This window comes from Lissotriton helveticus, chromosome 2_2, assembly GCF_964261635.1.
Source record: "Lissotriton helveticus chromosome 2_2, aLisHel1.1, whole genome shotgun sequence".
Taxonomy (NCBI): Eukaryota; Metazoa; Chordata; class Amphibia; order Caudata; family Salamandridae; genus Lissotriton; species Lissotriton helveticus.
Window position 1 is genome coordinate 325576435 of NC_136060.1, and position 15423 is coordinate 325591857.

Genomic DNA, 15423 nt, shown 5'->3' on the forward strand with positions numbered 1-15423 from the left:
TTCAGGCAGTCACAAACTGGATACAATCACGTCAGAAGAAAGAATCCAATGAAGGCATCACAGCGGCGCTTGAGCATCGCGTGCTGTGTATTTTCAAATAGCAGGAATCTCTGTCAAACTGTCAATTGCTCAAACTTGTCCAAATTTGTGCTAACAAAAAAAAACGATGCCCAAACAGTTCCACTAATAACTTAAACTTACAGCAACTTAGTGGTGCAGTCCAAATGCCAATGGTCAGCCAGTACGAATTGGATAGTGTGCAAGATCAAACAGCTCGCAGAATGAAATATTCTGGTGTGAGTTCTCCACCACAGTAACTCCAGAGTTAAGCTTGGCACAACACAGGTGGCACATCATATCACGACACTCCTCTTGTGGGTAAAGATCTATCCAACAACGTGACGCAGTAAGCAAATCCACACAAATTGGTTGGAAAAGAGACAAGCACAATAACCTCCAACTGAATTAACAGCAGGAACTGGCAGGCTCAAGTAAGGGCTGACCAGTCCCAGGTGATGAGGATGTAGACATCACTTTTCTGACATAGGAAAACCTCCTCAAGGCTGTTATCTGATAAACTAGTAGATGTTTGGGGAACTCCAATGATGGAGACACTCACCCAAGTCCAGCAGGCACTGGCAGTTCCACGACGGGGCCGACCAGTCTACAGGTCACTGGTGGGGCTTCTGGACTGCCAGCTTGCTTCTTTTATATGCGCTTCTTCAGTTTCTTAAGTACAAGTCCATCCAAGGTAGCTCATGCAGGTTCTTTCTATCGTCGCCAGTGTTACAATGATGAAAGAAGCGTAGACCAGGTGATGTTCAATAAGATCTCTACTTTATTTTTAAGATCTCTTCATAGTTACAGGTGACCAGATGTAAGTTAGATCCTTTAAAGTGCCCCACCAGGAGCAGGTTCTTCACTGCTCAGCCCATCCACACCAACTGATTCACTCTTCCAATCCAAACACAATCAACATTCTATCTGACCTCATCATAGGCTGAGCAGCAAAGGAGAAAACCTCTGTAGGGAGACTGCATTAAGTAAAAGGTACATTACAACAGGATGCCATTCTTGCCCCAGTGAAAAACAACTCTGGAGGTTATTGCACTGTAAGATTGAATATACATGCCGTACTTTTTAAATAGCCTACACCTTCCCTATGAGCCTTTAAGGCCTACCCTAGGGGTGACTTACAAGTATGAAAAGGATGTTTATGCTTGACAAAGGGGTTCTTTTGTCAAGTCAAAATGCCAGTATACAACTGCTCTGCAGGCTTCAATGGCAGGCCTGAGACATTTTTTAGGGAGTTACTTTAGTGGGTGGTACAATAAGAGCTGCAGCCTACTAGTAGTATTTAATTAAATGCCAGTGGCACAGGTTGTTCCATGTATTGGGGACCTACAAGTACATTGAGTGTGTCAGTTGGATGTATGGTAATTTTACTATTTTTAAAAAGAAAGAGTGCACACACTTTACCACATGTTGGCAGTGGTAAAGTGCCTGAAAAAGGGTTCCGCCACTGTAAGGAGATGCCTCTTTTTGTATGATCACCCCCACGTTTTTGACTGATGGTTCTGGTTTTTCGAATCTGAGTGTGCATTGAGGTCTACAAATCAGACCTCAGTGCCTGAATCCCGACCATAAGGTGTATGTCAAATTGAATGTACCTAATTGGAAAGGGCATGTAAGTTAGAGGGGTACCCTAGGGCTTGCAGAGCTGGTTGTGACACCCTGGAGGTCCCCCAAGTAAAATGAGTCCCCCCAGTCCACCACTGCAGGTTGGCAGAGCACTCGTGCATTGCTAGTTCAACTTTGCATTGTAAGCAATGGAAAAGCCACTACTTCCCCTGTACATCTGTGTAAGTCACACCTCTGGCAGGCCTATGGAGTCCTCAGGCAGGGTGCAACATATGACATGGGCAGGACATGTATTTTACATGCCTAGACAGTAAACACGCGAAACCAACGTTTTTACTGTGGAATGTCTTGGTTGCCTAATTGGCGAGTACAGGTGTAGATGCTGACCCCTCAGCTGATCTTGAATGGTGCAACCACAGTAGGCATTCTGAGGTATCAAACAACTCATTATAATAGGCCTGACTTGTATCTCAAGTTGAAATTAATGTAACTTGTTGCAGTGTGCAGCTTTTACAAAGCTGCTATCTTATTGCCTTTAAAATTCTTGTGCCGTCCTGCAAACACATGGAGCATGTTCCATGAGACCCCTTTCTGCCCTGTTATAGAGACATGCAGATAACTCTCATGAAGGAAAACAATGAGGGATTGAAGGCCATAGAAAGTTTTACCTGTCTCCTGTAGGAAGCCAGTTAGGTGTCAGCCCAAAAAGGCAGGTTTCAAATGAATTTGCTTTTGAAGGACAGTTATGTCACACTAGGGAAGAAGGCTGCCCCATGGTTTAGGCAAGCAGCCAGGCTAGCATAGGGACCAGATAGGGAAAACCAGTTGCCAAACCAGTTTCCCTAGGTGAGTGAAGCCTTGAGGTAGCCACACACCATGCGTGGGCTAGGCACAGAGAGAGGGGTCTCACCATCTTGGAAGTGGGCAGAATGGTGCACCCTGGGTTATCTTAATGCCACAGTCCGCAGGAACTGGTCACTAGGTGGGAGGGGACTTGGTAGGCCATAGGCTACCAACTACATCCTGCCCTGAAGGCATTTTCTGAGCAATAAATGTCATTCCTAGCACCCAGACCTCAGACCTCTGCCGACTGGAAGAAGGACGAAGGAATACTATCCTGTTGCAATGAGGGACCAACAAATAAAGTCTGCACCAAAGAAGACTGGACCTGCTGCACCTGGTGGCTAATGAAGGAGTGGACAGTGCCTGCTGTGTCCTGCTCAAGTAGAAGCCGTCTCCAGATCCCAGCAAAGCCAAGAGCCAGCTGACTCAAGGATCAGCTGACTGGTCCCATATTCACAGCACAGGGACACATCAGCTGAAGAAACCTGCTGGGCAAGGTGGTAGCCCAATGTCTTCAAGTTGCTACCACCACTGCATATCACCAGGGACCGGGACCTGAAGCACAGAATTGCTCCCAAGTTTGCTGATCTGGGAATGCTGTTGGAGGCTCCTAGGACCCTCAGAAGACGAGAAATTGATCTAGGAAGGATTGACCTGTGAACGCGACACAGGGCGTCTGGTAGTCCAGTGGCGGCTTGATCTTTGACAGACCGGACTGGAATTTGTGGGACGTTGACTCTGCAACCAGGACCTCCTCACCATCTACATGGACCGAGGAATCTGTGCAGTAAGACCCCTGTCAACTGCATCTCATCCACAGCATCTTTCATCCCTTGTATCAGGACCACCCCGTTGGAATCCATTGAAATGTAGATAACGTGCCTGGAATTGCTTGAAAACTGATTCTTCAGTGGAGGTAACTGTTTCTTAGGGCCCTGCTGTTCCCCCTTATCAGGTCCCTGCTGGAGTTTGTCATCCCAAGTACTTCTAACAGACTGCTGTGACACTTACCCAATTTTTCCTTGAAAAGGTTTCTAAGTGTCACATTTTCTGAATTTACCAAGGTTTGTTCATGGGTTAGTGAAAATGCTTTAGTTTATTATTACTTGTAAATTCAATATCTCTAAACCCCTCAGGTGGATCATTTTTGTTCTAGTGTCTAAATTTTTATAAAAATACAGTCTATTTTTGTAAATTGTAGTGAGGTTTCTTGAGTGTAGCGTTGATTTCTCCTTTAATTATTTTGGTGCTGTTTAATTGCTTAACATTAGTTCCCCTCTGTAAGCCTTGATGCCCAGTGCCACAGCTACTCATGGGTGAGCTGAGGGTTTGACAGACAAAACATAATGGACATAAAGGTGTTGGTAAGTGTATTACACAGTGAGATAGCACAATAACATCATATACTACACCACATTTCCTCACAGCTACAGTAGACACAAATCTGGGGAAAAATCTGATAAAAAGATGGCAATTTTTAACATTGTAAAAGAGACGTGAAATATCTCCCAGGAGCAAATGGTAGTCTGTTCTGAATGGACAGAGACGACTACTCTGAACTCCACAGAGTATTCAGAGTTAGGGCAGAGGGCTTCCTGGTAATATCACAGTGTCAAATCCTGCTTGGCAGGTCTGTTGAGTTAAAATCAACACTTGGGGCACACATAAAAGGGAGGGAGCAGGATGCCAAGACAATCCTTATGTATCCCCTGTCTGATTACTGAAGGACTCTGGTTTTCAGCCACTAGATTTCTGTCTCGGAATTAGTTGCGGATAAATGGACTGCTGCAAACTGGATTTTAATGTGAGATGAGACAGGAAACTGGGGATTTCCCTGTGACCTTCCCACCACACCCCAGCCTTCAGAGTCCAAGCTTAGTGTGATTGAAGACTTTCACCATCTTGAAAATACCCGGGCACGTGCCATTTTGAGGCTATTTGCAATACAGCAATCAGGACCTACTGAAAAAGTGGGTAGTGTTGTTCCTAGAAACTTTTACCTCATTGTTTAGGGAGTGCCCAGGAATCTCCCCAAACTACTAGCTGGTTTTAAGCATACATACGGCACCCCAAGGTACCTTCATTGGAACAGTACTTGGATTGCAAGAGTATACAAGGTGGACTGATCCAGCTGAACTTGGCATCTATAACCTGTGAGAAGGACCTGAGTGGTTGGCCCTCGTTCAACTTGAAATCCAAGGACAGAAAGATCTCCAAGGATCTTAAGGCTGCTGCCCTGTGGAACAAATAAAAAAGTGAAGAGGACATTCCTTTGATAAATACAAGCCGACCAGTGGCAACCTAATCTGGACCAAACTTTGCTATTGCCCTCAACCGCACACCCTGGGAGTCTATTGTGTTGCCCATGACATCGTGGGAGCTTTAAAAGTCGACCTGTGTGGTTGGTGTGGGCACCAAAAGATGTTTTTTCAAATCTTTTGCTCCAGAGCAGAAAGGGGAGCAACCATTAACAGCTTCTAACTAGCAACTCCACAGCCTCAGATTGAATTTCAGGTTTGTCACACAAGGACATAGGTTTTCCTCAGAAAAATGACAAAGCCCCTTTACACTTTGGGTCCGGGAAACTTTTTTGAAACCTCCTTACTTTCAGGCTATAGTGGCTTATCTGTTTTGTGTATCTAGCATGCACTATATTGTGGTCAACCTCTAAACATGCCTATGCCCCGATCTACTGTGGCCATTGATTACTGTTGGTACTTTGCACCTGTTGCCACTATTTCCAAATAAATCTTTACAAATTCATACCTCAGCTTCTCCTTAGTGGATTTTTCTCATTTTGGTGTCTGCACTTATTAAATTGTTCTCTACTTTTATATATTAGAGTATGATTTTTATTGTGCTGTTTTGTTCACCTTGTCACTGTTTTGGGTACTTCTAAATGCTTTACACATTTACTCTAAGTGAAGCCTATTTGTTCTGTACCATATCTACTATAGGTTCAGTACAGATTTAAATTATTTAAATCATTCACTGACTCAAACAAGATAGAGACTTTATTACTTGTGGTGGACACCAATTTACCACAACTAATAAATCACTTTCTCACAGTAGCACTTTGGTCTTCGTCACCCTTTTCCTCTCCCACTTTCTCCATCCTGTTGCTCATCCTTATTTCTGTTTACTCTTTCCATAAACTGTGCTTTTTCCAAATGCATAATTATTTCTGTCATATCCTCTGAGAATTTTAGCAATTTATGAGCATTTGCTTTGTTGTAAGACACTGCTAACAAGAATTCTGTGTAAAGTTTAGAAAGCATTTTACACAAGTTCAAATATTGCTGAAAAAATTGCAACAGACTCTAAAAATACATAGTTTGATTTAAAAAGTAGGGGTCTCTTGATTTTTCTGTGTGAAGATGCTAATACTGCGGACAAGCTGTGGGATATGCAGATATTTCTTTATTGGTATGTGAAACCTAAAACTGTAGAAATGGGTCTTGCTATGAGATTGATAAAGGAGTAGGTAACACAAACACTATGAACACCAAAAAATCATAACTTTGCATATTGACAAATAGTTCAATGTCTTGGTAATCAAGTGCATGTCAGAAGAACCTATTCCTGGACGGCCCCTGGCGTATGTGGCATTGAAAGTGCAGAAAACAGCTGGGACAACCCCATGTTTTAGAGGGGTCATTTAAGAGATAGCTAATATAAATGCATGCAGGATTTCACGTTAACCTGCACCTGAAGATGTTCTCCAATGTACTGGGTCCAAAATCTCGATGAAAAAAAATGATGGTAAGTTTTTCTGTCTGTTTTCGTTTTTGCAAATTATATGAAGGTATAGCTCTACAATGGATAGACTAAAGTCATCATTATGATATGTACAACTTCTATTTGTAAATAAGTTTAATTGTTTTGGGGTCCATTAGACTCATTCAGTGCATTGTAAACATATCATGATATAGGATTGAGAGTGTTTCCATCTTTTGGGTGCTCTCAGCATTTACAGTTACTTCATGTAGGTAATCATGAAGCAGCTCTGTATAATTTGATCAATCAGGGAGGGATCAAGGAGGATTTCCCTAAATATCATGTATGGAGGTAGAAGAGCCTAAAATGAAGATAGCCCCACGTAAAACGCCCAGCATTGACAAGATCCCCACAGATTTGTTTTTATCAGAGATAGACATGTGGACACCCTATCTTAGAGTGGTTTTTAACAACACGATTTTACATGGAGCAAGTTTCCTCAAGATGTGGGTAGGGGCTGAGATTCTTCCAATTTATAAGAAAGGTTGTCCATTGGATTCAGTCAACTACAGGCTAATCAGTTTAAAAGACTACACACAAAAATTATTTAGTAAAGTTATACTTGGAAGGCTCCAGTGTTGGCTTGAAAAGAATGATATACTTTGCCCCCTTCAAGCATACTTTTGATCTAATACCTCCACTGTTGATCAGGTGTATAGACTCCAGATAATATAATGGAAGACATTTAGTATCAAGAAGGGAAGGCTTTATGCCATTTTTGTTGACCTCAGAGCAGCGTTCAACTTGGTTCCCAGAACCCTGCTGTGTAAATCTCTAGTAGAGCAATACATAGCCACCTTACCTGTGTAGTATAATCAAGAGATTGCATCAGAATATTTACACATAAGTTAGATGTGGTAAGCTGGAAGAAGTAACAAAAACCTTTCCTGGAAAGCGCGGTGTTAGACAGGGATGCATATTGGCCCCCACCCTTTTTAGCCTGTTTTTAAATTACTTAGTTGATTTTTTAAATAGTTGTGAAAAAGATGCCCCCAGACTACAGGCATGAGGGTTCCCTCACTCATGTTCACCGATGATACGCTTTTGCTGTCAAAATCACCAATGGGGCTTCTGAAACTATTAGACCATTTTCATAGATTCTGTGTGTTGAGGGGGCTGGAAATTAAGATTAATAAAACCAAGTTTATGGTTTTTAACCCTTGTCCTACCAGGCGCCCAAATCCCACTCCATATGATTTCCCCCTATAACTAATATCTTTTTGGGTTATTTGGGGATTACCCTAGATAAAAGCTGCACTGGACCCATTGTGCTGCAAAAAGAAGATTAAAACTGTAACAACCAATTCGGGGGGTGTTGAAGCTACATAAGGGGCCCTCCTATATATTTGTATCCCCAGTCATTCAACTTTACACATATCAGGTGCTAACTGTAGCCCTCTACGGTGCAGAGCTATGGGGGCATAATAACCTAAAGCCAGTGATTATGGTAGAAAACCGGTTCATCCGCAACTCATGTGTTCACCTGTCAGCTCCTCTCTGGTGCCGTTGAAGCTTTAGGACTCAGACCGATTTCTGATAAGCTCGAACTCCACTCGCTAATTCTCTGGAGAAACCATTGGGCTACTTCTGAACTCTTGCTTTATCAAAGTGGGCTGGAGGAAATTCTTAGAAATTAGATTGTGGCAAAACTACTCTGCATTAAATTTGTCAAAGATTCCTACTGGGGATGGGCTTGGCTAATCTTTGGCACAGTCATGTGGGTTGTCGTACAGGAATAACGGCAAAGGAGTCAAAAAATCCATTTCAAAATCATAAATATAAAAAAAAATTAACACATTCACAAGGCACTTTATCTACCTTGTTTTCGTGGCCAGGGATAACTACCAGTTTGAAAATTCTTTTGGTGACATAGAAACTAATTTAGCCAAAAAACTATTGGCCAGATGTATGAAAGTATTTTGCGTTTGTAAACATTGTGAATTGCAAAATAGAGCTGTTTACAACTGCAAAAAGGCCTTTCGTTATGTATGAAAGGCTTTGTATTCGCCAGTTAGGTAATCACGATTTTTTGTGATTACCTAAATTGCAAATGCAAATAGGGAATTACAATTTGTGAATCCCTAATGCACATGTAAAAATACTTTCCTAAATGCGAACTGTACATTTAGGAAACGTTAATTACCATCAACTTCAAGTAGATGGTAACCATATGCAACATTTGAAAAATGCCCACAAATGCATCTCATAAATGCTGCCTCTATTTCATATCCAGCAGTTGACTTAATCCTTGGTTTTATCTTTACTTATGGATTATGAAAGGGTTATTCAATGTTCGTGGAGCGTGCATTCTTACTTGATATTTCACTGAGTAGGTACTGCTTTTACTTTTTAACTTGATGTTAATTTTAACCCATTTTGAAACGTATTTTTGTATGGTTCACCTCTTTCATGGCATATTACCGACATAAAGAGTTTGATGATGGTGATGATGATGAATTTGATCAATGAGGCAAAAAGGAACACTGTTCTACTTCCATACTAACGGCCACAATGTCAGGTGAATAAAACCGCATTTAAATATGGTAACATTTTATCTGACTGTATGCTGTATGAAGGTAGTTGTGCAAGAAGAATAGAGAATATGTTCCCCCATAAAACCCACCATTGTTTACCTAGCTGAACTAAAAGTATGTGTTGTTGAAAATAATAACAAACATAAAATAGAACCAAGGTAGAGCTTTCAAACTATTTTCAGCCGAACTTACCCAGTGTTATATTTTCAAAACCAAGCGTGGAGAGCCTATCCATGTGTTCCAGAAGCTGATGCTTTGACTCAGTAAACACTTCGCTAGCCCACAGCAGTAAATTTGTAAATACCGAATGGATTAGAGCAAACCTAAAAAAAGAAAAAGGTATTGAATTATGTCTTGATATGACTTTTTCTTTGCCTTTGATAGTAGGAATCCTCTTGGCTGTAGGAATCAGGAAAGCTTTCTGGCCTACTATGGCCAAGGGGAATAACTATGCTAAATTAAAATCATATTAGTGGTGTTGCTCTCTTGTGGCTGCTGATTGAGAGTTTCTGGGAGCCCCACCAACAGAGTATAAAGTAGTGCAACTCCCCTAAAAGCACCAAATGGAACCCTTCCTCAAGTCGTCAGCACTTGCAACAAGACCACTCTCCTGGTTGGCATCTGAAGCAACAATGGAATAGTCATTCAGTTCCCAACAGGGGAAAAATAGAAAGGAACCTCTGATCAAATGTCTGCCATGAATACACACTCTGTTTATGGGCTTACAACATCATATTACTGGCCAGGATGTGCAGCATTTTTAGTATACTCAGGGCAGCTTGCCAAAGAAGACTTGTTATAATGCTGCAGCAATCTGACAATACTCTCTTTCATGGATGCAGGGTTAAGGGGGGTCTCTTTATCTCAGTATTGCCTCTCTCTCTATCTCTCCCTCTCTCTCTCTCTCTGAATTAGGCTTATGTTTTATGCACACATGTATTAAAGAAACTGCATCAATATTAAGTATACTGTAACATTATTGCAATAAAAATTATCTCTCTGCCTCACGCCCACTAACATGGTAAACAAACTTGCAGGACCACATAGAAAAGAGGAAAGTATACAATTTGATGATCATGATTCACATTGTTATTTTTTTGCGTGGTCTGCTGAGGATCACAAAATAAAATAGCATTTTACCTTACAGAGGCCATTCCTCTGTGCTTGGCTCAGAAAAATGACAATAGAACAATTCAGCTTGGTTAGGAGAAGGGCAGTGGGGGACGATTATCTGCAACAGTCCCTGGAAAGATTTCTCATGATCCGGTGGATTTTTGGACCACTCAAATTTCTTGCAAAGGTTAATCGGTTATATGGACCACCTACCACAACCCACTTGTAACTCAAACTGTCTATCACTGATGAGACTCAATAAGACTGAAGCATGCTTGGGGTTGCTTGATTTCTCACTCAGTGAGTATACGGCCCGGCACTTTGGATTGGACTGTATCTTTTGGGGAAGTGAGAAGGCTGACTACCATCTGTTAGGTTTCTGCCTTAATGGTAAAATTAGCAAAAAAGATGGTGAAAATGTATGCCCAGAATGAGTGCCAGTGTTTATGGACAATGCAGGCATTCCCAAATATTTTTGTTTTTCTCCGCACAGCATCTACGAGGTTGTGCTTACTCTCCAACAGGCTCTGCACACCCTGATCGAAACCATGAGCAAACTCGCAAAGGCCTGGTGCACCTTTAGCCAGACCTTACACACTTGCAGCTTTGCCTGACCGCTGTCAGCTATACCCTGCACAAACATTAAGAACTCTTAGAACTCTCAGACATGCTTTTCACATCCTTAGTCACAGATCCATGGTCTGTACATTCAGAAGCACTTTTCAGACCTTTAAGCTCACTCTGCATGTTCTGAACAATGCTTTCAACTCTCTCTCACAAACACACACACAAGCACATACTATGCAATCTTGCTCTACACACTGCCCCAGCTCATATACACCAAGTAATGCCCTCAGTCACATTCTAAACCGCCTATCCATGCTCTGCATACCCTCGTCCTTGTTTTGAGTACTTCGAGCACCACCTTGCATCCGCTTAGGCTCACTGTACAACTCTGCACATTCATAGCCATAATCTCACCATTCTCAGCCAAGAAATGCATATTCTCAGCCACACAAACTGATTCCTAAAAAAAAGTCCTACACACCCTTTGCCAGGATTTGCAAATCTGACCTGCCAAAATTACCCCTTTTAAATATTAATGTCACCCCTAAGTACACCTTATTGCTCATAAAGTCAGTGTGCATGGTATTTAAAGGTAGGATATGAACATTTTAATTCTGACCATGTCCTTGCAGTGAAATGTCCCCAAAATCTATTTTCACTGTAGCAAATCAGGCAGCTTCTACAGGGAAATATTGGGCTACCTTGTTACATTTAATACATGCTTACCTCTAATTGGTAGCAGCTAGAGAAATAGTTCAATCCCTCATTGTTATAGGAATTCAACATTCAATGTATTAGTGAAATGGAATTTGGTCTCCTTATTGAGCAAAAGGTACATTTAAAAAGTTACCATTTTTGTGTCTAAAGCTTGTAAGTATTCAACTGCCACCTGGCAGCTGGATGGCACCCCTGTGGTGAGATGTGTATTGCTCCCAGGCGGTGGACACAGGGCCATGGGTGTGTGGAGGGAGATTTCCTTCTTGACAGGATGGCCTCAGGCTATGCCTTGTAATAGATTAACTTAAAAGAGACTTTCCTGGTCATAGGCAGATGGAGTTAACACCTGAGCGTGCTCCCTCTATTGTCCTTCTAGTCACAATGGTTTAAAAACCAGCAGAAAGAGGATCTACACCAGAACTGGTCTGGAGTGACCACCGGGGAGGGTTTGCCTGGTATCATAAGCACGTCTCTGAGTGAGCGCAGAGAAAAAAGAGTTCTGCCATATTGAAGGGCTAGTGCAGGGATTGAGGAATGATGTGGCATCCTAGTTTGACTAGGGGTATTTGACATCTAGAACTTTCCACCCACATTTATAAACCCCTGCACAAGGGAGAGACAGAAAGCAAGACCCTGGACCTAGACAGCAACAACCGGAGAAGCGACCAAATGGCCCTAAAGAACTAAGGACTTTGCCTGCAACTGACCCCCAAGACTATCAGGGTCTTTCTAGGGCCAGTAGTCTGACTACTTAGGACCCATGAAGACCAGTTGAGTGTAAAGAAAGACCCTGACACATTGTTCAGATTTGTAATTCTTTATTCAAAGTATTTTACTTACAATGATAATTGGGGACCATTGCATTCCTTTAATTAATGACAATTGCATTTATCAATGGTGATTGATTCCACTGGATTCAGTGGTGATTCCTAACATGGTATTATTGTTTTTATTATTATGCACAGGCCTGGCAAGTTCAATAGACCTGCCCTATATTTTCATGTGATGACCCTGTGGTAAAACCAATAGGCTTGCCTTATTATTTATATGGCAACCCCTATACATAGGCAATAGGCTTGCTTCATTTAAAATGACGCCACCATATATTGAGATGTTCTAGCTGGTGTTGCTGGTGGAATTGTGCTTTTAATGGTCAAGGCCCTCTAGGATCAAATGTTACAAAAGGTATTTGCATCTATCTTATGTATACATGTGTAATTTAATGTGGATTATTTATTAGTGCATGTGTAATATTTCGAAGAAAAAGCTCTTACTGGAAAATCATTTATTGAGTGTTGTTAGTGTGTGCCAGGAGATGGAGATTACGAGTCCACACCACGTCTGTTGAATAGCATTGGAGTGCACTGTTTCACTACCCTGGGAGAGTCAAGGGCTGGAATATGGTATTTGGTTCTCAGTAAGGAGGCAACTGTCAACCATTTACTTGCAAATGCCTCGCATTGTGCACAACTAATAACTCAATTTCTTACATAGCACATTCAAAGGTTTGATGTTTATTTTGATAACCAATTTTTATTGTTTTTTTATAACTCCCAGTATAGTCCAAATCACATGATGATTAATGTGCAGACTCGCAAAATACCTCGTTCCCATCTATGAAACCTTCAGCCATTATTTCACTGTCCATAAAATGCCCACCATTTGACCCAAGTTTTGATGTGCCTTTGTGGATATTCCCTTGCTTGATCTATAGGCTGTTCCATTTTGGCACAGTGGTCTATTCCTGTAGGAAGTTGGGTCACTGGCTGAGGGGGGTGAAACCCTTCTCAGGCAGATACCACAATATTTATTCTCAGGATGAAGTCATAAGCAAGCCCTAAATTAACCTGTGTTCAACCCTCAGGTACATTTGCCCAGATCAGTCAGGCTTAACCCATAGGCAATAAATAAAGTAGGTGTGCAACACTTCAAAAGGTAACACGTTGACAATGCACTACTACATGATCCGTATGAGTTTAGAACAATAGAGCAATGGTTAATAAATAAAACAAGGCAAAAACAACAAAAATCAAATCAGTAGAACCAGAGTTATGCTGGTTTAAAGATTTTAGTACAAATAGCGCCAAAAAGCACAGTGCGCCAACTGTGGATATCTGGTCTTGCTGGACCAGGAGAAAGTCACAAGTTCGGGCCTACTATGTTTCTGGTCTGCAGAGCATTGCGAGGATCCACATTGAAGATGAGTCGTGCAGCTTAAGTGATGTGTTAGTTCCGAGATGCGATGTGAGCTCCTGCAATGTCGTTGAGAATCCTATTGACAAGGGCTTCTGAAGCATAGACCAGCATTGAGGATGCGTGGCACAGCCAAGGCGATGTGTTGGTTCCAAGGAGCTGCAAGACCGCAGTGCGGAATCTGATGACGTAGTTGAGGCTGTCATTGACATGGGATGCGAGGGTCTGCACTGAAGATGTGTTGTGTAGTGACGGTTCCATAGAGAATGTGGAGGCAATGTGGGTCTTTGCGATGGGTCCAAACCACGTTGCAGAAGTGATACTTTGGTCCTGCTCAGGGCTGTGCCGTGCAGCAGAGTGGTTCCGCTGGAGCTACAGAGGCTGACATAGCACCTAAGGCCTACTTACAGGGGTCCAGGAATGGGGTGGCAACACTTGGCAGGGTAGACTCACAGATGACAGAGTCCAGGTACAGAGTTCTAGGTTGTTAGAGCCTATGGTCCCTGATGCTCAGTCCGAAGGCCAGCCAAATAACCTTTGGAGTCACTTTTGGTCCTGGGTTCAAGAGAGGCAGGTACAGCCCTTCTCACCCAAGGAAAGAGGACAGCAGGAAGCAGGTCAGCTCTTTAGGGCAGCAGTCCTTCAGAGCAGCAGGTCAGCAGTGCAGCAGAGTGACAATCTTTTCAGTAGCACAGCTGTCCTTCTTCCTAGCAAAGAATCCACAGGTCCAGAAGAGTAATGAAGAGTTGGTGTCTGAGGTCCAGTGTTTATACCCAATTAGGCATTTGAAGCGGGGGGAAGTTTCTAGAGGTTTCACTTTGAAGTCCCCAGGCATCCTGTTTTCTCTGACCTGGCTCCACACTAACTGCAGGGGGTGTGCAACCTTTGTGTGGAGGCGGGACACAGTCTATCCATGTATAAGTGGGGAGGGCTTTGCCCTGCCATCCTGCCAGTGATGGCCCATCCAGGCATATGGATTCCCTCTATTTAGTGTGGCTGTCTAGGAGGAATACACAAAGGCCAACTGTCAGTTACACCTAATTACCCTAGGACAGGATACAGGCACTAAATGGCTAAATCAGGAAAATGCAAACTTTCTAAAAGCCTTTCACAAAAGACAAGGGAAACCCTACTCACAAGGAACCAGGGCAAACAGTTATATCAAGAACAATGGTTCCAGTGGTGTAATCAAAAATAATAAAAATTAATTATATTGCTCAATGGCGATAAATATTACTACTGAGGATTGAGGATGGCAGAAAGAAGTACACTCACAATTATATATATTCTTCTCACGTTTTTACTTTATAGTATAAATATCATATTGAAATATGTCATACAGAATAATTCATACAAAAAAACATAAACAGTATATAAAGGTGCGGTGTGTCCCAAGTGTATCAAAACAACCAAACTAACAATACACAAAACATAAATACTCTAAAGGCACAGTGGTTTCTAGATGAATACATATACAGGAAAAAGACCCAGAAAAGATACTATAATTATTATGAGTGAATCTACACAATCGTAGGCACTCTGTTTAGGGGTTCTATTCCACGTAGTGTCGACGGCGTTTCGACCCTTTGGGGTGGGGGTCTCGTCAGGGCAGGAAAATGAAGGACATCTGGTTTCCGTTCATATGATCACCCATGCGTGGTAGAAAGAAGAAAAGGATTCACACACTTACAAGTGACCCAGCCGGGCACACTTGTAGTGGTCGGGAAATACGCAATATGTAGCGCAAGGCAATTGTATTAGAATCTTGTGGTAATGTCGGTTACACCTGCAATGGGTGTTGTCATAGATTAGGATATCTCAGAAGCTTCCCGCTTCCGTGTAATACACGGAAGCGGGAAGCTGTGAGACGCGACCGGGCTCTACAGCATTGAGGTATTATCCTCTCTCGATCTAAATATTGACACAGACATTACCCTCGTCTGATGTAAACATTGTTACAAAGAATCGGATACCATTGAGATATCCTAATCTATGACAACACCCATTGCAGGTGTAACCGACATTACCACAAGATTCT

At 42.2% G+C, this 15423-nt stretch overlaps 1 protein-coding gene across 1 annotated transcript in view; it reads right to left on the bottom strand.

Annotated features, from left to right (window-relative positions):
- LOC144821656 (proton channel OTOP1-like) overlaps positions 1-15423 on the bottom strand; it is a 376460-nt gene that overhangs the window by 48489 nt on the left and 312548 nt on the right. The window contains exon 4 of the mRNA XM_078678888.1: positions 8988-9118. Coding sequence (XP_078535014.1) covers positions 8988-9118 — 131 coding nt within the window. The remainder of the gene's footprint in view (positions 1-8987; positions 9119-15423) is intronic.